The sequence below is a fragment of the Ascidiella aspersa genome, chromosome 3, assembly GCF_963924565.1.
Source record: "Ascidiella aspersa chromosome 3, kaAscAspe10.2, whole genome shotgun sequence".
In the NCBI taxonomy this organism is placed as follows: Eukaryota; Metazoa; Chordata; class Ascidiacea; order Phlebobranchia; family Ascidiidae; genus Ascidiella; species Ascidiella aspersa.
The window spans coordinates 36,552,294-36,576,458 of record NC_139449.1 but is presented as its reverse complement, the minus strand read 5'-3'; the positions used below and the strand labels follow the sequence as shown (position 1 = coordinate 36,576,458).

General features: G+C 35.3%; 1 protein-coding gene across 1 annotated transcript; it reads right to left on the bottom strand.

Annotated features, from left to right (window-relative positions):
• Nucleotides 1-833: 833 nt before the first annotated feature.
• LOC146162781 (carbohydrate sulfotransferase 1-like) lies at nt 834-8,634 on the bottom strand. The gene is made up of 6 exons (XM_083385514.1): nt 7,930-8,634; nt 6,899-7,090; nt 5,851-5,979; nt 3,352-3,540; nt 2,511-2,638; nt 834-1,742 (listed from the first exon to the last, which is right to left on the bottom strand). The coding sequence occupies exons 1-6, from the start codon at nt 8,089-8,091 to the stop codon at nt 1,268-1,270; spliced, it is 1,275 nt and encodes a 424-aa protein (XP_083241640.1). The 5' UTR covers nt 8,092-8,634; the 3' UTR covers nt 834-1,267.
• Nucleotides 8,635-24,165: the final 15,531 nt, after the last annotated feature.

Below are 24,165 nucleotides of genomic sequence, written 5' to 3'. Positions count from 1 at the left end.
AAAATTAGCAGATCTTTTGCCGTACGTACCGATTTACCGTTTGTTTATACGCAATTAGTTTATTTCGTTCTGGTTCGCACCCACATTGGCAATTTTATTTGTTAATCGAGAAGCTCTTACCTGGTTTAAAATTACCGTTCACACTTGATAAAAAATAGTTTATAACCCAAACGGTTTACTACTGGTTGTACGGTTAGCTTGTTTTGTTTATTCCAGTTGATTCCCTTTTTTGTTTATTCCAGTTGATTAACTTTTTTATTCCGTGGCCCAATTTTTTTTATAAAGCAGTTCGTGGCCCACTGTGTGTCGTAAAATTTTTTGTACGGTGTTTAGCGCATCGTTCAAATTAGATAAATCAGCCTGGCTGATATTATACATGCAAAATTGCCAGTCTGCAAGTCTGCAATTGAACTGCCTTTTCGAATAAAACCATTCATCTGGAGACTACAAATCGACTCATTAAGGCATTAATGAATTTCTTCTCTTTAATTGGGTATTTTATGAAGAAATCTTTTTCAGGTTTTTCCTATATTTTTAACCTCTCGCGATGGCTAGCGCACATTGATTAACAACAGTTTTTTTAAAACTAGAAGTATTTTTCTGACTTGATATATCACATGACAAACAAAAAAGAAGCTTCAGTAAGTTTCCGACTAGTCTGCTAAACTTCAACAACACTTTGGACTCTTGCTCTACAATGGTACTAAAACGCTCTGTCTCACCAATGATGTTTGATTGGTCGCACATATAGCTGCTAAAATCTAAAAAACATAGTCCCACACTTTTTTAACAGTAAATTTGTTTGGTCAGACAGGGATGAATGAAGGGTAAAGGCGTATAAATATTCATGTTTCACAGTTACAAGATTTTCTAAATACTTAGAAATAATGCTAACAATTAGTTCAGTAAAACAAACATGCACAATTGCCATCTTTCAGACAGCTCTGTTGCCCACTAAAATGGTCTCGTGGCCCACTATTGGGCCATGGTCCACAGTTTGGGAACCACAGGTATATTCCATCACAAATGATCGCGGAAAATACCATAGGTGACTGTTCTGGCTTGGCCGGGAGACGGCGGTTCCTTTTGAAGAGAATAAGTAGATACTAAGGATATAAGAAGGAACATTTCATAGAATACAACATGAAAATGGTTAACGCCAGACAGACGCCTACAAAACCACGCTTGGCGCAAAAAATAAAATAAACTGCATGAACCTAATAATGTAACGATACGCTCGTTTGAAAAAAGTAAATGATCTACAAAATCACCACCACAGATCGGCTGTTGCATTATTATAATGGTCGGCGTCTAGTACCGTTTTATAATTCAAACGCTTCAAAACATTCCGGCATTTTAATTGCGCCTGTTTCACCTCATCAAAAGTTAAAATCTTTCGCCAGTGGCCGACAGCCTCCAACGAGTTGCGTTTCGTCGTGAATAACGAAGTGATGTCACTGGAGTTACCAGCTTTTGTATTGTCGTTGATCCACCCCTTAATAGAGGAATCAAAGTTTAATCCGACAAAGTCGTATATTTTCTTTGCGCTTTCTTGGGGATTTAAAGAAACGTCCTCAAAGCGAAGTCTCATGTACTTGTTCTTCCATTTCCGTGTGTTTTTTCCACATTTTTTATCGCCCTCCTCTTTTTCAAAGCAATCTGTAAAGTTCAAGTTGGACTCCATTTGTGAGCAAAGGTATTCGCTTTGCCCGGAAATTTCAAATCCCTCTGAGGTGTCGTACCTTAAAAAAGTATTTTTTTTAGAAACGTTATTTAAAAGGTATATTAGGCAAAATACAGATAAAGTTGTAAAAACAGTATACAATGACGTTTACTAAAGGATCAGCACGTTTTGTTTTTAAGAAAATTTTTAGTTTTAACGAAAGTATATATATAATGAAGTACTTTATTTTATCCAAAGAAATGTAAATACTTTAGTTAAACGAGCTAATCCAATTAAACACAAAAATATTATATTTTCTCAGTAAATGAATTAGCTGGTCTAGTAGTAGCCTGTATCGGCCAAAATAATCGGCCATGGTTTTTGACAGTGTCGTAATGAGTTAAGTCAATGACTTTAAATTACTTGACTTGACTTAAGTCTTTCGGACAAATGACTTGACTTAAGTCTTTTGAACAAATGACTTGGGTTTGAAATAAAGTATTTTTTTTATAAAATTAAGCTATTTGTCCAATTTTTGAACAAAAAACTAATTGCTTGATGCTATATGGTCCGTTTTCGTTAGTTTTTAGTTCAGTTATTGTTCATAGTCATACGAGTTAAAATTCTAATGGGTTTAACGTTTTGTTTTTATGACAAGGACATGACTTGAAGTTGACTTGCTTTAATTATGACTTGACTTCTTTAATTATGACTTGGCAAACTGATGACTTGGACTGGGACTCGGACTTGACTTGTTATTTATTCGAAATGACTTGACTTAGACTTAAGTCACTTTTAAATGACTTGTTTACAACACTGGTTTTTGAAGCACACATGTTTCCAATACCTTGCGAATACTTTTCGCCTTGATGTCAAAACGGCGCGCGGGTCCCGCACCAAATGGATCACTCGTACATCCAGATTGTCATTTTCCATGATGTGATGGAGTTTCTGTAAAGACGGCTCGGCTATAATCTGTAACACACATCAATGTCAAAGATGGTTAATTTGGTTTGTTTCATACAAATTGTAAAAAGAAGTATACATTTGTCTTGGTGTTTGGCTTTTATAATAAAAGAACACTATTTTATAAGTTGGTAACATAAAAACATTACAAACTGCCAAACCGGAAGTTTTTTTTTCATCTGTCTAGTTGTAAAATGTTGCATGGGAGGTGCGCTAACATTCGGAAATCTTTTCCCGCTTTATGCGTTTAATTCTTAAAGCTCTTAATTTTGGGAGCTCACTGGTTGAAGGTTGTAGTAAGAGTAAGAGCAAGATTTTTTTTTTTTTTTAGTAAGTCTTTTATTCCAATTAATTAGATTGCAGTAAGACTAGCAAAGCCCATACAGAAGAAGCAAAAGCCGTTTTAAACTTTACGGATATCTCTTTTCAAAGTGCTATACCCTTGCTTCTGTATGGGCTTTGATATTCTGGCGCTTTTGCCCGGGAGCTTTATATTGCTAACATTATCAGGTGCAAGTTGGCGTTTCGGTTTGGGTGGGTCAAGTATTATTATTATGTTTTTTCTCGCATATTTATTTCTTCCTTTCAATTTTAATTTTGACAACTCGACTAGTTAGTGTAAAAATAGTGGTAGGATTCTAGATCAGCGCCGTGGCTCGCATTGCAGGTAAAATGTTACACGTATAAAGCCTTACTCAATAAATTTGACTAACAAACCACACCTTGGCAACTGGAAAGAGACTTCTCTTGCAAATTTCAGAAAGACGTTCAGGATTGAAGGGAACCGCGCATTTTTGACCTTCTTTGGTGCAAAGGTCAGTGTCACGCCTGAGAAACTTGCTTTTCCCACGAAAACAAAAGTTGTCACTGGCACATCTTGCCGATTTGTCGTTGTTGATTTCTTTGGTCTCCTAAAAACATAAATAGACATTTTACTTATTTGACAATCGCTGTGTTTAAATGACTAGTACGTTTATGAAAAAACGTGAAATTCAGTTTTGCCATTTTATCAAAATAAGTTTAGGAAATTAAAGCTTAACAGCAAAATGATGAAGATTTAAAACTGCAGTTTCTAAATATATCAAATTCTATGAGCAATATATATTTGAACTAAAAATAACTAAAACTCAACGAATTGTTTAACATTAAAATTAAAAAAAAAAACAATTTTATGAAAAATTTTATAGGAAAAAATCGTTGAAAAACAATTACTCAGATCATCGACTTAATCCATGTCATTGACTCCAGTCATTACAACAGTGCAAAATGCAACAGACTTTTTATTAAAACTGTGTGTATTCGTTAACACCTTAGCAAGAACAGAGGGGTCTAACAAATAATTAACTTTTATCAGCAGTGTTTGTATATCTTAATGATTGATTTTGTGTGTATGGGGGCAATATTAAATCATATTTAAATTTATTTTAATCAACTGGTTAATTTAGATTTCATATCAACACTTTTTGTCACAAAAAAACATTAAAAAAGGATTACCTTTACCTATGTAATAATAATCTTTTTTATTTTATTAAGTCTTGCTTTTTGAAAAAAAACTTTTATGTCATTGACTCCAGTCATTACAACAAACTTTTATGTTAACTGGCCAGTTTATTCCTAACGCATTCTGTTTTACTGCAACGTTAGTTGTATCCGAATTGTTCTAAAACCCAGTCAACGATGCACTCCTTACTGGCAACATGTGTTTTTCTGCGCTGTAAGCTCTTTTATTGAAAGCGAACTATGCTGAATTATGTGCATGTACAACAAATCTATAAGCGACCTGACAGTGCACTTTGAAATGCGATAACAGTTTGTTTTATATTTGATATAGTGGAGTTCAGATAGCACGGTGGCTCCCTGTTGAAAATACACATTTAAAGAAATATGAATTTAGTGGACTTTGTTGTTACACTTGGCTTATTTTCTCTGGGTTACGCCAATTAAAGAAATAATTACCTTAGCCAGCTAAAACACCAATAATTAAATGGTGAAACAACTCTCATCTAGTGCCAGATTATTCAATATTATTGCCCTTCCCAATATACAAAATAATTGTATCTTTTTTTATTAGTTTAACTGGGTGATCATTTCATTTAGTTTAACTGAGTGATCATTTTTGTGTCACCAAACATCCTGCGATTTTGTTACCAACTAAAAATAATCATTCATGAATATAGTCCGTATTGCTTTTTTGTGTGTAGGTGAAACGACTAAAACTCTGCCTTTTTCCTACGCCTTATAGAAGTTAAATAGAACATCGGGAATTTCTAAGTTTAAGGAAAATTACAGCAGTTAAGTCAGTATTTTTAACCTGGCATTTTCACGTCTTGTGGGGTCTCCGTTTTTTTTAAATTGAATATAATTGGGACGAAAACAGATACCAGAGGTCCTCAACGTTTCATGTATGGTGAGGTGACCGGATACCCCCTTTACATGGGCTCAAGACAATTAGGAGCCCCTTGCTAAATTTCAGAAATAAGTAATGTCACACGGGAAGTATGTGAAGTCAAAATGAAACCACAGATTTGAGTTAAACTGGCTTATAAATTGAAATATGACATGCAAGTCACAATTCGAATGTTGAACAATTTTTACCTACCAAAGCGTGGTGGTACATTAGTTAAAATTATACACGTCATTTTTGGACTTTTTTTATTGAATATATGGGGATCAATAACAGATTCCATTTCCCATTGCAATTTTCCTAAATCTTCCATGTTTGACGAGGGACTCGACCCCCCCTTTGCATTGACTCTAAACAATTATTGTCTCCCTGCTCAAGTTTCAGAAAAATACTTAAAACCTAAGCCTTTGAAGTCAAAATTAACCACTAATTTGTGTTTAACCCGGTGTTTCGCAACCTTTTTTTGGTTTGCGGCACCCTACAGAAATTATAAATAGCTCGCGGCACCCTTGCTCGTATTTTTGCTGAGTGATTAACTGTAACGTTACAATAAACGAGATTGAAACAGCACGTTAACTGTGCAACAAGGTTGAAAAAAAACTTTTTGATTTTTAGCGCTTTTATCTTCCACAAAAAATTTTATTAAAAAGCTTACCAATGGAGCAAAAATTGGAATCCTAAAGAATTTGAAGTATATCTCGGAACCTTTGAGCGTTAAAAATGTCACACTTTAGTGCCGCGACCTTCCGGTTGAAAACCACTGGTTTAACCGCCTAAAATTGAAATATGACATGCTTGTGGCAAAAGTTTTACTTACCAAAGCGTGCTTGTACATTTCCGCTAGGTGGCTGAAGTTGCACGTGACCACGTCTTCTAGCGCCCTCATGCGGTTAGTTTCCTGGCCTTGATTCCAAAACGCGTGGAGCGGTTCAAATGCGTAAAAAACCTAAATAAAACACAGAAATCCTAAACGGCAGAAAAATAAAGTTATAAATCGTCGGCAGAGGCGGATCCAGGGGGTGCGTGACTATGGTCTCCTCAAAACTGAATTGCGCGAATTTAAAACATTTTTTTGAAATAGCTTCTTTGTTGAAAGTCACACCTTTGCAAACTAAACCTTTCGCAAAATTAAAATAAATTATCTCATCTGTTTTATCATAACGAACTTCTGAAAAACGTTCCCATTTGGGTCCGGTCAAAACAGGGAAATTTATAGTTTTAAAATTACCAAAAAATTCTGTAAATTTACAGGATTTTTGTGTGCAGCATTTTACATAAAAAACTGTAAAAATACTGTTCAATCGTTGATAAGAAAATCCTTGTAAATTTTATTACCGTTTTAACTGTAAAAGTTTTACAGTGTTCCCATGTAAATCTGCTGCACATGAAAGTCCTGTATTTTTTATACTATTTTTCTACTAGTGTACCATTACCTGCGTGTGTTGGTTAAACACCATTACCTGCGTGTGCTGGTTAAACACCATTACCTGCGCGTGGTGGTTAAACAGCATTACCTGCGTGTGCTGGTTAAACACCATTACCTGCGTGTGTTGGTTAAACACCATTACCTGCGTGTGCTGGTTAAACACCATTACCTGCGTGTGCTGGTTAAACACCATTACCTGCGTGTGCTGGTTAAACACTATTACCTGCGTGTGCTGGTTAAACACCATTACCTGCGTGTGCTGGTTAAACACCATTACCTGCGTGTGCTGGTTAAACACCGTTACCTGCGTGTGCTGGTTAAACATCATTACCTGCGTGTGCTGGTTAAACACCATTACCTGCGTGTGCTGGTTAAACACCATTACCTGCGTGTGCTGGTTAAACACCATTACCTGCGTGTGCTGGTTAAACACCATTACCTGCGTGTGCTGGTTAAACAGCTCTCCTGTGAAGCTGGAACCCGATCGCATCGTTGTGAAGATTACCACCGCTGTTATCCTGCCTTCCTTGTCTCGTGGTGGTTTGACCTTGACCTCGTGCGGCGTGACCTTGACCTTGGCGTCTTTGCTTGAGCTCGAGTTTGCTTGTGAGGTTGGCGGACTCACATTGTCCTGTTAGTTTTTTAAGTTTAAGTTATTAGTGACTAACTTTGGAATTTAAACATTCATACACAAGTGTGCACCAATGCGATTTGAGCACAAGCGAGGTTTATAGCTTATTCGGAAAAACGAGCTTATGGAAGCTTTGCCAATTAAGTGCATTTCTCTTTGTCGGTCAATAAAACCTTCTAATTCCATTTTTTTTATTCTGCTGTTAATATTTTTGTTTTTCGAGAAAGATCGCAATTTTTTCTAATTATTTTAAACACCATTTCTAAAGCTCAGGAAAATACCTCTTTGCGATTTATTAGGTTAAATATAATCCCCATAAAAACAGGTTTAATGTAATCCCCATATGTTTTCATCATTTAGTTTTAATTTACTTAACTTTTCATTTTTGTTTTTTTTATAATCCACTCGTATGACACAGTGTTAATATTGCCTATGCCCGCTGCTCAGTTTATTTGCCGAAAAATATGACGTTTTGTAACAAAACCGGCTGAAAAATATGACTTTTGTAATAGAACCGACTGACAAAAAATTTGAATCCCACCACTGGTCACAATCCTGATATAAACGCAGAACAAGCCTGTTCTACACCACTAGTTGTTTTTAATATCCGAGTTACGTGAATGGGCCTTGTTTTTATCAGCGGCCTACACTCTTATCGCCATACACTGACCATCCTGGTTTAGATAATGTATTTATTTTGTTTCCTTCTGTCTGTCGTCTTTCGAAACGTCTAAAATGCTTCCTACTTCTGTATGGGCTTTGATATTCCAACTATACGTCCTACAACAACCTCGATCCATTATGCTGCAAAATCCCAATAATATTATGCATATACTTACGCTTAACAACTTTGTGTCCGTCTTATTTGTTTCATTGCGTTTCTGTTGTATCTGCTTTTCGCGTTTTAATAGTTTGCTTTCTTGAAAGATAATCAAACTGACAGCGAACAGACAGACAAGTAATATTATTTGTAGGCACAGAACAGTATTAACCCTACGCATATCGACTGCCTTACATAGATATGCGCCATGGACATATTAATAAGATCTGTGGAGGAAAATGTGTTTAGTTTACTCTGCAGAAACTACAAGACAGCGGCCGCCGAACCCATCTATGTCCGTTTGTTGGGTAAAATGTCTTGAGGCATGACGGTATATGACAGGGGTGGCCAACCAATCAGATACCAAGAGCCGTATTTGTTACTTGGTTAACTGCTAAGAACCACACGTTACACATATGGAACGAAATAAATCGCCTATCACTACTCCATCATATTCACTCCCACAAAGTGATCGCGCGAAAAAAGTGTATATACAATGGGCTTAGGAAAACAGTCGTAGTCGAAATCAATAGTCCATAACTTAACCAAAGAAAATCGATCAGAAAAAACATAAGATTAGGCCTACCGGTGCATCAAATACTACGCGTTCTGCACGTTTTGATGATGGTTGAAACAATTGTTTTAAATGAAGGCTACTGAAAGTGACAATAAGTGGTGGGCCGCACGTAAATATCAGGCGGGCCGCAGGTTGGACATCCCTGCCCTTAACAATATTATCTTTGCACCTTTATTTTCAACTAAAAAAATATCGTGTAACGGAATAAAATACGTTTCGTACATCCTTGCTCGTTTCTTGCGTAGGATTCCCGATAATGCCACGTAAATAGATGCTGTTTTCAATTTAGGTCTGTAGGTTGTGTAAACATACAGCTAACAAATGGACCTCGACCAACCCATGCTATGTGGCGCTGTTTACTTAGTTGTGCTTCATTTCTTGTGGTTAAACATCCACTGAAAATACCGGGTGTTTCTATATAAGTTGGCACCACTGCTGACGCATTGGCCTACGCCAGTGTTTGTCGACCTATGGGTGTCGCGTCGACAGTTGTTTAAAATCTAGTGATATCGCAACTTTGGCCACGACGCTATGTCCAGTTTCAACAATAGTTTCACGTCCGCAATCTGTTTGGAACACAACAAGACCACCGTAAAATGCCATTCTTACAGATTCCGCTATTCAAAACACTTTTGCTTTTTCAATTTTGCAAAAATAGTCCAACATAATAAAAATAATTTACGTAATGGAATATTCCCAAAGTTGCAAGGAATTTAAGTAAGGTCAAAAGCGGGACGAAAATCCGAAAAATACATCGCCCACAAAACTCGCAATAATGTGACTGAATTTTACAAAACTAAGCATACAAAGTTGAAACAATACATAGTAAGAATACCAAAGCTCATACAGAAATAGGTAGCATTTTGAACGTTTTGAAAAAACTCGTTATTCATTTTTAATATGTGAAAAAATACAGGAATCCTATTTTGACTTGCTTTTTCATTTTTTGCTAATCTAATCCAACGTTTCAGATCTTTTGTAAACTTGTGAAAAACTCACTTGGCACCTATGACGTCACAGTTTGTAACTGTTTTATATTGTGACGTCACTGACATATTTAAGACCGATTCATTTATGCCCAGTGAGCATTATTTCGCGAAAAATGAAGAGTGCTATTGTCTGTCTTTTTAAAAAAAAGGCAGAAAACCTTATTTTGACAAAAATAACAGACGGTTATGTTTCAATGACGTCATAAGTTTATAAGAATGAGATTAAACCGGAAATCAAATCAAATTGACTCAGTGATCCAATGACTTGACTTAAGTGCTCCTAGCTCACAGTTTTCAAATGAATTTATTTGACTTAGGCTAAATATTTTGGTCAAATGACTTTGGTTGGCTCAACTATTTTGGACAAATGACTTAGGTTGAAAAGAAGTGTTTTAATTAGGCTTTTTTATCGAATTTAGGATTTTTTTATATAGAACAGTTTTCTTGTTCTACTTTGCGTTTTTGTTATGTTTTAATTAAGAGTTTTGTAATCGGACAATTTTAATAGTTTAACGTTTAATTCTTATAACAAGCACTTGACTTGAAATTTACTTGGTCTTATTAAGCACTTGACTTGTTATTTAATCAAAAAAACTTGAATTGGACTTGTGACTAAAGTCGTTTTAAAATCACTTGTTAACTGGAAATCGTGGCTTATAATAAATATCGATTAACATAAAGAAGAAGATAGCAAATGTTTTAAACATTTTGAAGAAATCTTTGTAAATGTTAGATACTTGCTTCTGCTTAGGCTTTGATATAATCTTTTCTACATCCAACTAATCTCCATCCATTATGCTCCAAAATACGTTTTGAAACTAACGAAAAACATGTGAAACAAACATATACCTACAAAAACGCAAAGCAAAACTGCCTGGATTTAAAAAATATTAAGCCCTGTCGGTCAGATGACAAGTTTTCAATAAATTATAAGGATGCGAAACCAAGCTCTGCTGTTTTACTGACTTATCGTCTCCTTTTAACGACCTGGATTGTTTGCATAGTTGCAACTGGAGTTAAGCGGTTTGTACAACGACTGGCCTCATGTACACTTTGGTAAATATCATATATATATATACAGAACTTTGTTTTATTTTAGGTGTTGTAAATTTTCGTTTAAACAAAGTTTAACATGTTTTAACTAACTTTTTTAAGAGATTTGTTTAATACAGTTTGATGAGCAGTTTATTCCTTTTTTTATAACTGAATTAAAACACAGCCCCTTAAGTTACACATTGCTTTAGGACAGTACATTAATTTACTTTTGAAAAATAACATAAAACCCCAAAATTATAAGAAGTTTACATTTTATATATTTTTTTACCGAGACTTGATAATTGAGTGATACGAATTTTGACTGCCATACCTAAGGTACCTCATTCTGGATATGAAAATCGCAAGGAATTTAGGAAAGTTAAAAAAACGGAAAAACACAGTAAAGACAATATCTACAAAACTATCAATAAAATAACCTTTTAGTGACTGAGAACGCTGTAGAATTACTATTAAGTAGAAACCCCGCAAACCTGATGGAACCTTATCATAATTGTCAAAACTCCCGCTATGACCAAATGTTATGAAACTATAAATCGTTATACTTTTACCTACAATTGACACAAAACTTTACTACAAAATGTCAAAATATGCATTTGTGAAAAAAATTAAAATAAAATCCAGGTACTAGCTGAACAATTCCACTATTTATGGTGATCGTTAGATTAGAGTTTTTCAACTTCAAAGTTACCTTAACCGTGTCATCGGTCAAAAGCAATGAATTACCTACGTATGCAGAGGTTCTTAAACTATTTTTATCGCAGACCCCTAAAATTTTCTTTTACTTCGCGTCGACCACTGTAGGCAAACATTTTCAAAAATGACGTCATAAATTGACGTCACAGTACAAACAGGCTTCATAAATCTGCTGATTTCGGTCCAAAAATGTGAAAGTGAAATGGAGTCTAACTATACATTCAGTGCAAAACCGTTTAATTTTTAATCAAACTGTTTCCTTTTAAAACAAGATTACTTCTTAAATATACACTACTATTTTAAGTAGGATTCATGGACCCCCTAACACTAGTACACGGACCGCCACGGGGTTCATGGACGCTAGTTTAAGAACCCCTGGATTAGAACAAACAACCCCATAATAAGTACACAACATGTACCGGTATACCGTATACGAGTTTTATTTTTATACGTGATTGCTTTACGCCTTTTGGTTGCCAACCACAACTTTTTGTGGCAAAAAGAGTTGACGCTGGTCACTAATCATTGAGAGGAAATGTGTTTTAAACGACATAAACTAACTAGTAGTGGCACATAACAATAACGCTAGTCCCTTGTACACAACTTCGCGTTCAACCTTACGTAGCTGTTATGTTTTTATGGGAACACACAAAAATAAGACTGTAGTAAACAATACAGTATTACTTGATTTCTATGTAAACAGTGTATCACGTGACTGTATTGACCACACCCATTATTAATGTGTATCACATATCAATTCGGATAAACACGAGCAATAGCGAAAAATTAAGCAAACCACCTTGTGTTATGTCTAGTCTTTGACACAGAACTTGGCAGCGGAACACTATAAAAACCTACACAGCAACAATATCTAAAGTGGATTAGCCTACAATACGACAGAACTAAGATAAAAATGCATAATAAAGCCAAATGACGCGAATATATCTTCAACGAAATAAGACCTAAAAATGTCGCATTAAATCCGAAATTGATCGGTACATGGCTAAAATAGACAAAACAACGCCTAAAACTGTAGGGAGAGTGTATGGGACGAAATGGCATCGGCCATTTTGGTGTTGACGTTTGGCCGGCCTATAGTTTGAACGACGCCGTTGTTTAGCACCGATTTTTTGGGATTAGGTAAAAGGCTGTGTAGGTAGGGCCTTATTCTGGCCATTAGGACTAATATGATGTTAATCCTATTTTCGTCTTATCCCAAACTACAAAAAAACTGAACTTGGCTATCTTGAAACCTTTAAATAAATAATAATTAGGGAAAATTCCACAATTCCGTAAATGCTTTCAAATTGCCAGCCCTAATTATACAACTGCCGAAAATTATGCGCCAGTAACGATTTAAAAATAAATAAATCTTTCCAGAATTGCTTGGTACAATAAATTGCATTTCTCCACAACTTCTCCAACCTTATTCCTGCCCAATGCATTTGCTCTTAAAGGAATCTTTCGTGAACCAGCCAACTTATGACTGGCTTGTTTGCCAAGCTCGTTAATGATCGTTTTTCCCCAAATTACTTTTCTAAACCTACTTTGCGCGCACAAATACTCAACCTTTTCCTAGCAACCATTTGTAATGTGCTTTTAAAAAAGGAATTATTATACAAATGAAGGCGTGGTTATTATTGCAGATTGTCACATGCGAATTGCTGAATGAAATATCGACCATGTTTGGCTTGTGAGAAAATTAAAGAATGTGATAAAATAATAAAACTTGTAAAATGTGGTTTGAAATATAAAAAATGAATTTCTTTAAAGCAACCAGTTGTATGACCATAAAAACGTTTGTTAGGGCTTTGATATTATATAAGCAAACATAAAATGGCTAAACTTTCTTTCCTTTTAAAATATATGTAAGATTATTGGATTGGGTAATTGGTTTTACCATTGCTATTGCCCCGGAACATTTTTAATTAAGTTTCTATCAAAACCTGTGCAATAGGAGTAACATAATTGCCTGGAAGGCAGTGGTGAAAGTAAATCGGAAGGGCTTAACGGTAAAATTATTGCGTCCGCAACAGGGTTCGGGTGAATTTTGCATTAGGTACTGTTTAAAAAATGTATTTTTTTACCAGTCTAGTCCGCCATCTCCTTGAATGTATTTAAACGAGGTTTTCAGTTGCATTTTTGTACATCTCGCAAAGTCTCAGGTTTCCTAGAGTTACTTGATTTAGACGTTTGGTTATGACGTAACTTGTGACGTCATCTTTAAAATTTTGTAGGTTCCGTAAAAAAAATGTTTCTGGTTTTATCCGTCCTAGTAGGTGGTAAGAAAGAACACAATGAATGTATAGCTTATAGGAAGCCACTTAAAGCGCTATTAAAATGGTAGTTGTAAGTCAATATTGTTCAGCAGTCTGTTAGAGTATCGCCCTACTCTAAAATATGTGGCTGGTAAATGATTGGCAGACACGCATTATTGGGTTTTGTTTTTTTAGAGGAAGTGTATTTAATTTAGTGCACGAAATACACGTGTTGATAAGTATACCTCACATGTTATGCAACTCAAGATGCAGCTTCTTTACTGATTTCTTTTTTCAATACAAGTAATTTAAATAGTCTTATCTTAAATATCAAGAAAATAAGATGCTGTATATTTTGAAGTTTCAACGAACGCCCTAAAAATAAAAATCCGCATTTTTTTAATTCTAAAGAGAATTTCTAAGAGTAAAATCTTATGCACTTAAAAATGATTTTGAGGTTTTTTACGTAAAAAAACTTATGTTGAAAATAAAAGAATTATTAATTGAAACGTTCACAAAATGCTACCTACTTCTGTATGGACTTTGGATTCCAACTACGCCTAACTAAAACGCTCCAAAAACTTATCTTTTTATGCTTTTTAAAGCTTTAAAGGATATTCATTTTGGGTTAATATAAACATAGACCAAACAATCAAACCGCAGTGACGAAGAATTAATATTAACAGTGATTTTTTCAATAATTAATTAAAACAGTTGTTTTGAAAGGCTAACATATGTTTAAGGCAGGGGTGTCCAACACGCGTGCCAAATGTGGCACGCGACGTAATAAAAAATAGCACGCAAGCCCTCCCCAAAAATATTAAAATTGTTATTTAGCCATTAGCCAAAAAAGCTTAATTTGTTATTTAGCCAATTGTCAGAAAATACTAAGTTTGCTATACAGCCAATTGTCATTGTTTGTTGGCAATCACGACAACCAACAATTACTTTTGAAATAGTAACATAATACTGTGTGGAGGCTAGCATTCACATCATATTATACAGCTTGGTGTGAAGAAACAAAAGTGAGCTCACCGAGAGACACTTTGATGTAGTGATGCGCATTTCTACTAGACAGTTTTGTTTTTCAAGTTTAAATAAACGTTCTCATTTTTGATAAAAAAGCGCTTATATGATTAAAAAGAATTGGTTCGGCTACGAAACTTTGGCACGGGAAGAAGTTATAAGATAAAATGTTTGAGTTGGACACCCTGGTTTAAGGAGTCGTTTTGTCGTTTATACCTATGAGGGGGTTGAACTTAGCTTATAAGTAGGGGCAGTGTTTTTTTAAGGTGTTTTGTTCAAATTTCTCCAGCGTTTTCCCAAATTTTGGACTCGCAACTTTTGGCATTTAAATGACACACTTGCGGTCTCTTAAAACTACTTAGCGGTCACCCAAACCTTAAAAAAAACCTGTGTAGAAATGACCGATAATATCGGATAGCAGCTATAGGTGCCGATCTGATACCAAAAATAACAAGAATTTCAGTCATGATTAAAAAAAACAATTTTTTTGTAATAACCTGAAAAAAAAATGCCTTCGATATGTTACTTTGTTTATTTCGCATGTTTAAGGCATATTGATGAGGATATTTGGTATCGTACCTTATTTTTTTGTTTATTTATTTATTTTTTTTTTTTTTTTTATCGGACCCTATCCACGTTTTTTTTTTTCAAAACACCGTTTGTCGGCATCGCAATGAAAGTTAAGTATCGAACAATCCTAGATATAAGTTTTTTTCCCTTTTTTCTTTTCGCTTTACCAACACAGCTGGTTGTTGTTTTTCCCAAGACTTGGGTAGCAGGATGGTCCGGTTTTCTATAGCACTATGGCCTATACCTATAACTTTCATCTTATATATTTTTAACCTGGTCGCGTAGTTTGATGCTCTTGGTTCTACGATTATTTTCCTATGACTTTTTATTTCTACCACCTAGTTTAAGTGTTTACATTATTTTGTATTCGTATTTCAGAGACTGATGATGCCGTGATTGGCGAAATATATTTCTCTTTTATAAACTAGAACCTATAGTGACTGATTTTGACTGAGACAAGAAATTGTAAAGTATATTGCTACCATTCGAAGTCATTGTCGTCATTAACGTGCTTTAGGGCGAAGAGATATCTTCTTTTTTACATATTCAGTTTGCATTGTTATTGGACGTTGTGTGGAGATTTTACTATTAACAGGTTGTTATCGTTCTCAAGATTAAATAACGAAAACAGTTTTTTCCGATGTAAATCTTTATTACAATGTTAAGTGTACCTTTACTGCCAGTTCCGCCTAATATATTCGTTTATTATGCCATTGACATTACGAGCAATAAAATCGATTTCAGGGATCAAGGACCACATCTCAAATATTGTGCTAAACTAGAACACTAGGATTTTTCGTCGACCATATATTGGACAAAATTCGCTGTGAAAATTCTAAAATTTGTTTGGTTAAATATGAAAAAAGGCTACAATCGCAAAGCAAAGAAACAATTGTGTCTTGAACTTTAAATGTGCTTTTAATCATTGTAAAAAAGGCATTACAAACGGCTCTTGCCTCTTTATTGGGGACTTAGGTAAAGTTATGCACGACTACTAAAATAGATTTGAGGATGTCAAAGGCTTATTAAGCTTGTTTTTTAAAAGTTTTTCGTGTAACCACTACTAACATATAAAAAGGCGCATCTTTAAGGAATCGAAAGCCATTGGCAGCAGGTTTCTGCTTGTCGATCACTGTTCCGCTGACGCGTATATTAAAAAGTAAAACCCAAAGTTCAGAAACCCAAGTGAAACCAGGATCAGAGATTAAAAATTAAAAAATGTCTGATCATGGTTTCATTAGGGTTTTTAAACGTTAACTTTTGTTGCACGAATCACCTACAGTTATAGGACAGCCTACACCAGGGGTGGCCAACACTCGTCTCGCGAGCCGCATGCGTCTCTTTACCCAGTTTTATGCGGCTCTTACGTTCATGTTGCACAATTATGATATTTTCGAATGTGCCGGTTTCGTTTGGCAAAGTTATTTTTATTTGCCAGTTTGCCTTAAGGCCATGTATGTTAGAAACACTTTTAAAACATGATAAACGCAAAGAGTATGATTTTTGCACTTCGCAAAACAGCCATAAAGCGGCGAATCAATGATTCTCAGGTTATTTGTTCAAAACATTTTGATAAATGACATTATATCGATAAATGTGCATTTTTTCAACCAATGCCCCGAGTCTCCTTCTAAATTAAATATTTGTCTTGTTAACCGAATAAAGGTACGCTTTTTCACGGTTGGTGCAATTGCTTTGAGGAAGTGAGCAAGAAATAGAGTGATAGGCTATTATTTTCTTTTCATGTGTGAGGTGTGGCTCTTTGCGGTTAACCAAGTTAGAAATGCGACCCTTGTTGGCTGACTGGTTGGCCACCCATCGTCTACACCTGGGGTCGGCAACATTTTTCTAGTCGCGGGCCAAAACCAACTCAGAAAGATCTCTGTGGGCCACACAAAATGTTAACTAATAATTGTGTTATTTTCATGTTAGAACAACTGTGAATCAGCCAGGCCTCTGATCGTAATAACATTTAAGAAGGCTGTAAAGTGTTGGCGCAAAGAGAGAAAAAAAGCGTTTGTTTGGTTGAAAATTCGAGTTCACACGTCGTCATCCATACCACTAACGAAAAGTAGTAAAAGTACTTTGAGGGAACGCGCTAACATTTAAAGTTAATCTAGCTCAGTGTTGGCACACCTGGCAAGCGAAGCGAGCGCGATTTTTTTTTTTGGTATACCGCCATTTCTTTTAAATACCTACGGCCCGCGGGCCGTAGGTTGCCGAACCCTGGTTACATCGTTATTTTTCGTTGTAATGTTTATTAGTTTTCCATTTCAATGAAACTGGTACGGGCCGTATCACCCATAAATTTGCCCCAGCTCTATGTACATTGCTTTTCAGATATTTATCACGTATGACGTTAAACTCCTCGACATGCCTACTTGATCTTAGTAAAGCAGACAGTAACGTTAAAAAAAGAGATAACACAGTAGGAGAACATTTATTTTCAGATAAAAATGTCGCAAATATTGACGTTCTGGCGCAAATTAAAACTTTCACTCTTTCTTAAAAAGCTGGAGCTTTATCTCTCGGACAAACATCGTCAACTATTTGCGACCGAAGCGATGGTTCTCCCAAAGTCTAAGTTTTCTTATTTTAAATAAAAGACACACACACACACACACACACACACACACACACACACACACACACACACACACACACACACACACACACACACACACACACACACACACACACACACACACACACACACACACACACACACACACACACACACACACACACACACACACACACACACACACACACACACACACACACACACACACACACACACACACACACACACACACACACACACACACACACATGTTCAACAAATTTGATCTAGTCCTTCTTAAGTAGCGTTTTTGGAACCAAAGATAACGGATTACGTATTAATAGAACACCGGAAAATATCGCAGACTCACCGAATCTGTCGATCAATCACGCAGGTTTTTTTAAAATTTGCGTGGTATTTCCTTGTAACGGTTTACACACTGCTTCTTGTTCAACGTCCTTGTTAATATAAGACCAAGTGAACTAGCAGAAACCTTGTATAACCAAGTAGGGATAGAAAAACCCATATAGAAGCGTGGCGTCATTTTGAATTTTGATTGAAAATAATTGAAGATATATTTGTATCGTTGTCCCAAATGCTACCCATTTCTATATTGGCTTTAATATTCGTAATATACGTATATCTTCAAACCTCCAATCATTGTGATCCAAATCTTGAATAACGAGATTCGTCGTCAGGGACTAACACACAAGGCCAACAAGACAAAAAGTAAAAAGTTGGCCTTGTGTGTCAGTCCCTGACGAAGGCTTGCCGGATAGTAAGCCGAAACGTTGGTAGAAAATAATATATATTGCCAGAGGAACCTGTTTTAAATATACTATGCCTACATATTTAACGAGATTCGTGTGCGACGAAAGGCTTAGATAAGCCTACACATAGGAGCGGCAACATTGTTGAAACGTTTCAACATAGCAGGTTTACTTTTTGTTTGCTTCTTCACCATGTAGGCTACTACCATTTCCACCCGTTACCATTACTGTTCTTAAGTTGTATTGTAGTTGCTAATTTCAATTACCTAAACGTGAATTTTTCCAGTGTTGTAATGACTGAAGTCAATGACTTGACTGGACTTAACTTTGTATTTTTTGAAAAAACTTATCTTGAACTTTAACAAAATAAATTGACTAGGACTCGCTTCAAAAAACATTTCAAAATTGTTTACAACACTGATTTTTTAACTAACTGTACTTCCTCCGCTGAAAAGCAACAAAATCTAAACTGACAAAACTGAACTGAACTAGGTTGGTCGTATTCGGCCAATGCGCTTAATAGCTTCCGACAAGTTGAACCGAGTGGCAAACAACCTGTGCACTGAAACCTCCTCAACTGAACCCAGTTCGACGTAACATATTTAGGTGTCGCGATATTTAACCAACGATCTACTCATTGGTTTTCATAACAACCCGGTCTATATATATTTAATAACACAACCAAACCAAAACTGTCATAACAAAATACATGTATAACGTTGCTGTCGGAGTTCACATTTTGCATTTAAATGTTAATTGTTGGTTTCTTACACCGTGTGCCTTCGAAATTGTCAGTCTGATCAGGATAAAAATGCCTGGCCAGAAAAACAACTTGCCTGCAGTGAGGCTCGAACTCACGACCTCCGGCCATACCGGGATCTTCACTCTTCTAACTGAGGTACACAGGTTCAGAGAGGAGAAATTCAAGCAACCACCATGTCGCCATTGTATGCTACGTTGTATTAGAACAAGAAACTTCACATTGAGTCGATTTTCATGAAAGCAAATCTAGATAAACAACTGGCTCTTGGTGAGGTTTGAACTCACGACCTCCGGCCATACCGGGACCTTCACTCTACTAACTGAGGTATACAGGTTCCGAGGGGAGAAATTCAGGCAACCACCATTTCGCCATTGCTACATTGTATTAGAACAAGAAACTTCACATTGATTCGATTTTCATGAAAGCAAATCTAGAGAAACAACTAGCCTGTACTATACTAACATAGCTAAACCGACTCAGAGGGGATAAAGCCGATAAATAATTAGCAAGTATAGTTAGCGCCATTGCCAGCTGTATCCTGTTCGTACATACAACTTCAATTGATGGGAATCAACAGCCCGTATTCAGCACTGAAACTTACATTATACACAATTTGTATTGTGTGATTCCAGTGCTTCCTGTTGTATTCAATTCTGATCAGGCTAAAAGGTTTCAGTAAGCCTCCCCGAAGGCATCATGTGTGTAATATAATATGGGCGCCATTGTCGTTGGCCAGACTCCAGAAGGGTTTGGTCACAGAATACACAATGTATATGTCTATAGACTCTATACAATTCAGTCATTTTTTAATATAAAAACTAAACAACACACGGAGCATAATGGTTGGAGGTTGTATTAAGACGTAGTAAGAATATCAAAGCCCATACAGAAATAGGTATCATTTTGGACGTTTCGAATAACTCTTTATTCATTTTCGTTGAAAATGATACCTACTTCTGTATGGGCATTGATATTCTTATTACGTCAAACAACACACGGATTTTCTTTTAATGTTTAAACCAGGGATGTCCAACATTTTATTATAGTGGGCCTCATTGACATTTGAAATAATTTAATGGGCCGCAGAACCTATTAAGTATTAAGATTAAGTATTGGCCTTTAGAGTTATAACGGGCGTTTAGAGTTATATATATATATATATATATATATATTTGCCCGTACTATACTATTAGTGCGACCCTAAAAGCTGACTGGTACATTTTAATTAATATTGAAGGTAAATACTGGGAGTAAAAATGACTAGCGGGCCGCACAAAAATTCCAGGCGAGCCGCAGGTTGGACATCCCTGGTTTAAAGCATCGAATTTGTTACCGATTTTTCAAAATACAATATATTTTCATACCTTTAATAATTTCCAATGCATTTGGCCTAAACTCGCCCAATTGCACCTAAATTATGTTAGGTTAAATTTTATTTAAAATTTGTAATGCCTATAGTGTAATTGAGAAACCGATTTATAAATAGGTTGAGGTAGGTTTAACCGGTCACTAATTGTTTGCCGGGTCATTTAACGTGGTGATGTATATTAGTAAGCATTAGTTGAACGCGGGTTATTGCAGTTTATCGAACTCACACAATCTATTTTTGCCTGCGGTGCCGAAGTTGTTTTTACCTGTTCACTAACTATATTATTATACGGTTGTTTGTGTAATAAACCCTAAACCAATAACTTATTTTGACTTAAGTATGTAGTAAAGATTTTAGAAATAATAGGAATTTGGATTGAGGCAGTCAGTTTTAAATCAAATGTAGCCTAATCAATGGTTAACAAAATGTTACAGATTTGTCCACCCCCTACACATAGCACAGAGATATTTTCAATACATCTTTTGAGACAGTTAACCACTAAAGTCGTTGGCTACTGATTTTTACCTACACGACGGACTGTAGTAACGGACATAATGACATTTGATTTTCACAAAACAAAAAAGGCAATTGAACAGAAGGTTGAGCATTGTCCGTACAGTTGAACCTCGAAACTATATTAACTTACTTTTATTAAGTGTTACATGTCTCATTTTCGTTTTAGGTCTCCAAATCCTGTTTTTTGAGACTAGTTGCATGTGTTGGTCCTAGTTAGGACACTGTCTGTCTTTTTTAAAACCGACTTCCGACTTCGACGAAATAAAGCGGGGACCTCTATTCGTCGCACTCTGCCTTCTGTTTTAACCCGTCGGCTGTTGTTTTTTAACTTTTGTTAAAAAGGTTGTACGAGCAAACGTGCTCTTAGCCTTTTTTTTACAAACGGCAAGTTTTTGTAAACCTTACTACATTGTAATAAAAAGAATTATAAGTAACTTTTATTTTGAATTCAACTAAAACCAGAAAGTTGCCATATAAAGGAATGTTGTTATACTTCACTGAGTATAGCTCAATTTATTTAAAGTTGTACCTAAAACAATATTTTCACTATTGACAAGATTTTAAAATGACTTAAGTCCCAGTCAAAGGATTTGTAAAATAATTAAGTCCAAAGTTTTTTTTAAATAAATAGCAAGTCAAGTCACAACAAGAGCAATTTATTTTCAAGTCCGTCTTAAAAATTAAACATTAGATCAATTCAATTTGGTATTTCGATAAATAGCTCAACTGAAAAAGAAAAACGCGAATTATATAGTATACAAATATTTTTTCGTCCACAAATTTAACAAAATTGCACAATTATATGAAAAAACGTTTTAAATAAAATCATTTTATTTCAACCCAAGTTATTTGCCCAAAATACTTAAGTCAGGTCAAGTCGTTTGTCTGAAAGCCTTAAGTCAAGGCAAGTTATTTTTTCCAAAAGACTTCAGTTAATCATGTAAAAACAGTGGTCAATAAATTGACTTAACTAAGTCAATGAATTGGCTTAATTCATTACAAAGTTGCAAACTGCTAGTTTGGATATTTTGAATCACTAGGATTAAACTAAAAAAAGTGTTTTGTTTTTTGTTCAACTCGAACCATTTTTTTCTTACAAACACTGTTTTGATACATCACAGGGTTAAGATTTATTACTCTTGCCACTGCAAGTACATTTCGCTCCTGGCGAGTGCAGTTTTGTTTAACGTTTTACACCAACTCGCCCGCCCGACCGAGTGCATTTGGAACCTGTGGAAGGTGAACAGAATCGAACGAGTCAATTAAATTGAGCAGATGTAAATTAAAAGTCAAAGGGTAAATGAAACGGGGTTGAGTCATGTCAAAATGGATGAAAATATGGCATGCAAAGACGCCGAAAAAGTGTGAAAATGAAATACCTACTCCAGAACAGCATTTGTGCCACGAATTAAAGAATCCGATTGTGAGAGCTATTAATACAAATTGCAGTTTTCCTACTTATTACACTGATCTCACCCGTATTGTTTTTTATTTAGGTCTCAACTAGATAATTCTAGTTTTCTAATTCAATGAATTTTAGCAAAATGCCACTAATTCTAATTCTAATTCTAATTTTGTGAAATGCTTCTGGGCTCTAATTCTAGTTCTAATCTAATTCGGATTTTACAAAAATCCTACTTTACCCAAAGGCATTTTTAGTCTCTCGGTCGAAACAAAGAATTTAAATAAAAACTTTTTGGTCGAAACCACTTGTAGGTGAATTTACAGTCTAAAACGCATAAAAAGGCATGAAAAAAGTATTTAATTCTTTGTAAATATTGTGAAATAATAATAATCAAAAACAGCTCATTTGGTAATTGTAATTGTTGAGGTTTGAAAAACCTTGTTCTGAAAACCACAGGCTATGCTAAAACGTATAAAAATTGACACAGGAACATTTGTCACTCACATTATTCTGAGAATAAATTACGATTTAAACCAGGGATGTCCAACCTGCGGCCCGCGGGCCACATTGTGGCCCGTCTGAAATTTTTGTGCGGCCCGCTAGTCATTTTCACTCCCAAGTAGTATTTTAAACCTTCAATATTAGCCTAATTTAAATGTACCAGTCAGCCTTTAGGGGCGCACTAATAGTATAGTATGGGTAAAAAAAGTATATATAACTATAAAGGCCCGTTATAACTCTAAAGAACAATACTTAATTTTGAAACTTAATAGGTTCTGCGGCCCATTAAATTATTTTAAATGTCAATGCGGCCCACTATAATAAAATGTTGGACATCCCTGCCTTAAACTAAACTGATTCTATTAAAATTAAATTCTTGTTTAAATTTGGATTTTTAAGAGTTCGGTAATTTTAATCTAATTTGAGAAAACAAAGAAATTCTAATCTAATTTGAGAAAACAAAAATGATCCAATTTTAATTTTTATCTAATATGAGAAAACAATAATGATCCAATTTCTAATTCTAATAGTTTAGTGACTCCTGTCCATATAATCCGGTTGCTCTTTCTATGAATTGCATATTTATAGTGGGAAAATTGTTTTGGAAAAGGTATTGCGTTTATAGTGTGCCGAAAATACTAAAATATATGTTATTTTTTACGAAAACATGTCTTTAAACAATATTTGCTTATTTTAGTTCCATATGTGTGCATAGGAATAAACGATAGGCCCAGGTTTCTTAAAGTTATTTGTTTTATGACGCCTCGTAATGACGTAACTTTGTGACGTCATCCCTAAACATGTTATGCGTTCCTGTTACGGTAAATAACTTATTCTACTTTCTTTCTTGTTTAGCTGCGATATCTGAGCGTTTGTCTGTTATGAATTTTGTTTTTATCAGTGTTTCCTCTGAGAAATTTATAAGCTGAGATGTTTGTTTAAGTCAATACTTCCCAACCAGTGGGTCGCGAAGCATTTCTAAATGTTACAGTTTTCTATTAGAACGGGAAATTATGCATTATCATTACGTAACATTTATCCAACAATCACAAATAAGTAATAATTAGATGTGTTGTGTCGCATTACATATTTTTGTACGTACGCCAGTGGTTAAGATGCAGGTTTTATGTAACTTTATTTATTTGGTCATATCCCATTGTGGGTCGCACAATAAAACTTGCATTAAAAGTGGGTCGCGA

Excerpts from the sequence above, each read along its gene's own strand:
- LOC146162781 (XM_083385514.1), bottom strand. The coding sequence starts at position 8,091 with ATGCGTAGGGTTAATACTGTTCTGTGCCTACAAATAATATTACTTGTC. Across the intron at positions 7,091-7,929 it reads CGGACACAAAGTTGTTAAGC|GACAATGTGAGTCCGCCAAC; the intron begins GTAAGTATATGC and ends AAAAACTAACAG. Across the intron at positions 1,743-2,510 it reads AGGCGAAAAGTATTCGCAAG|GTACGACACCTCAGAGGGAT; the intron begins GTATTGGAAACA and ends TACTTTTTTAAG.